General features: G+C 32.9%; 1 protein-coding gene across 1 annotated transcript; it reads right to left on the reverse strand.

The window, feature by feature from the left end:
• Positions 1-519: 519 nt before the first annotated feature.
• Positions 520-1,601, reverse strand: LOC126702036 (transcription factor PRE4-like). The gene is made up of 2 exons (XM_050400634.1): positions 1,426-1,601; positions 520-748 (listed from the first exon to the last, which is right to left on the reverse strand). The coding sequence occupies exons 1-2, from the start codon at positions 1,528-1,530 to the stop codon at positions 593-595; spliced, it is 261 nt and encodes an 86-aa protein (XP_050256591.1). The 5' UTR covers positions 1,531-1,601; the 3' UTR covers positions 520-592.
• Positions 1,602-1,813: the final 212 nt, after the last annotated feature.

A 1,813-nucleotide genomic window follows, 5' to 3' on the forward strand; every position in this document is an offset into this window, starting at 1 on the left:
TAGCACCTTATTCTCTGAGCTTGCAAGAACAGGAGATTTGGATAACCTATAGTTGTAAACCCCATCAAATGCTAATGAGCATGAGCCGAAAACATTAACTTATTGCAGCTTTACTGAACATTTATGGTTAGGTAATTGAGGAACAACCAACCTTTTTTTCCTTTTAGTTAGTTTGAAACTTTGGATATGTTGATTTGCTTGTTTTAAATGGAAAGCAGGAACAGTTTATTTTATAAGCCTATTTGGCTTTCACTTTTCAAACCGTTATCTTATACCTTTCTAACTCTAACAAATACCCCTTCCATGAATTCAATTATTAAGTTTAGTAGCTTACTAGCCTTCTTTCTCACTTGTCTTGGTTTCTGTCCTAATAATTGAATGATCAAAAAATTGGTTAATCTAGGTATATAATATGCTTTTTTTTTTTTAATAGCTACTATATATTCACCATTGATCGATAATGTTGGACAAAAACATACATATTTTGTCGGAGGATGACTAGCATATTGACAAGATCAGTAAACAAAAACATCGAACATACATATTTATTTATTCAAAATTACATGAGAGAGAGAGAGAGAGAGAGATGCTTTTATTGTTGCAATAGTGTTCTAATAAGTTCTACGTCAACACCAGTGGTGTCCACAGAATCCAGCAGTTGAGAGAGTCTTTCACTCAGTTCATCAGCCTCTTTTTGTAACCTCTTGATGTAAGTGCAGGTTTCATTTAAAACCATAGATGCTGATAGCTACACCAAACGACAGAAAATTGGTTAGCAATATTAAAGGATTCCAATTATTATTTTCTACTCACAACTCACAGCTGGGATTCTCTCTATATCTATCAATTGTATCTAAGCATATTGTGTATGTGATAGAAATCTTATTAATAAACCCTGGCTGGTTGATATATATGTTCATATTTCTAGCTCCTCAAACCCCCCCCCCCCCCCCCCCCTCCCTAAAAACATTAGTGATTGCTGTAGGCTATGGATAGCTTCTATCCATCATCAAGTACGTTCCCTAATGTTAAAATTGTTCATTATATTTGACGAACTCAAAACTATTTATTATAATACTATGATAAATTCTCATTTGTTTAATATATAAAAGTTTAAATTGTTAGAAAATAATGAATTTATCAAAACTTTCGTAACTAAACTAACTCTTTTTGCTATTTTAAATAAAAAATTACAGGACTCAAATACTCCACCTTCTATCATATCATTTAATTATAATTCTAATAGTTATCTTACACCCTTTTGTAAGTAAGATAGGAGAACGACCTTATATATATGATCATATTCATGATCATAATTTACAAAAGGGCTGTGAAAACTTTGAAGAAGTAGTGAAAGTTAGACAAATAATAGTAACAAAAAGTAGAAAGGAAAAAAAAAAAAAAAAGATCAACCCTAGCCTATACCGTTTGGTTGAGCCTTTGATTAGGTTGTGGAAGCAATGATTGTAGTTTCAAAACCAGATCTTTAATCTCTTCATTTGTGAAGTTTCTTGATCTTCGGCTAGACATGACTGAAGCTCGATTGGTACTAGTTTTTTTCTTGAACTCCCTTTTAACAAGGAGTAGAGTGGAAGCTGAACGAGGAGGTAGAGGCAGTTTAAAAAGAGAATGGAGGTCGGGTTTTAGGACAAAAAAAAATTAATATGTTGGAAAAAGACCTTTGCAAAAGACATTAGTGATCGATTTTGATATGAAAATTAGGGCCCATCTTGTCCCACATTACTGCACTACAAGGACCAACAATCAAGTGGGACTTGGCTAATAAGTCTTTGAAAACAGCCTCTCAACTTTT

The sequence above is a fragment of the Quercus robur genome, chromosome 10, assembly GCF_932294415.1.
Source record: "Quercus robur chromosome 10, dhQueRobu3.1, whole genome shotgun sequence".
NCBI lineage: Eukaryota > Viridiplantae > Streptophyta > Magnoliopsida > Fagales > Fagaceae > Quercus > Quercus robur.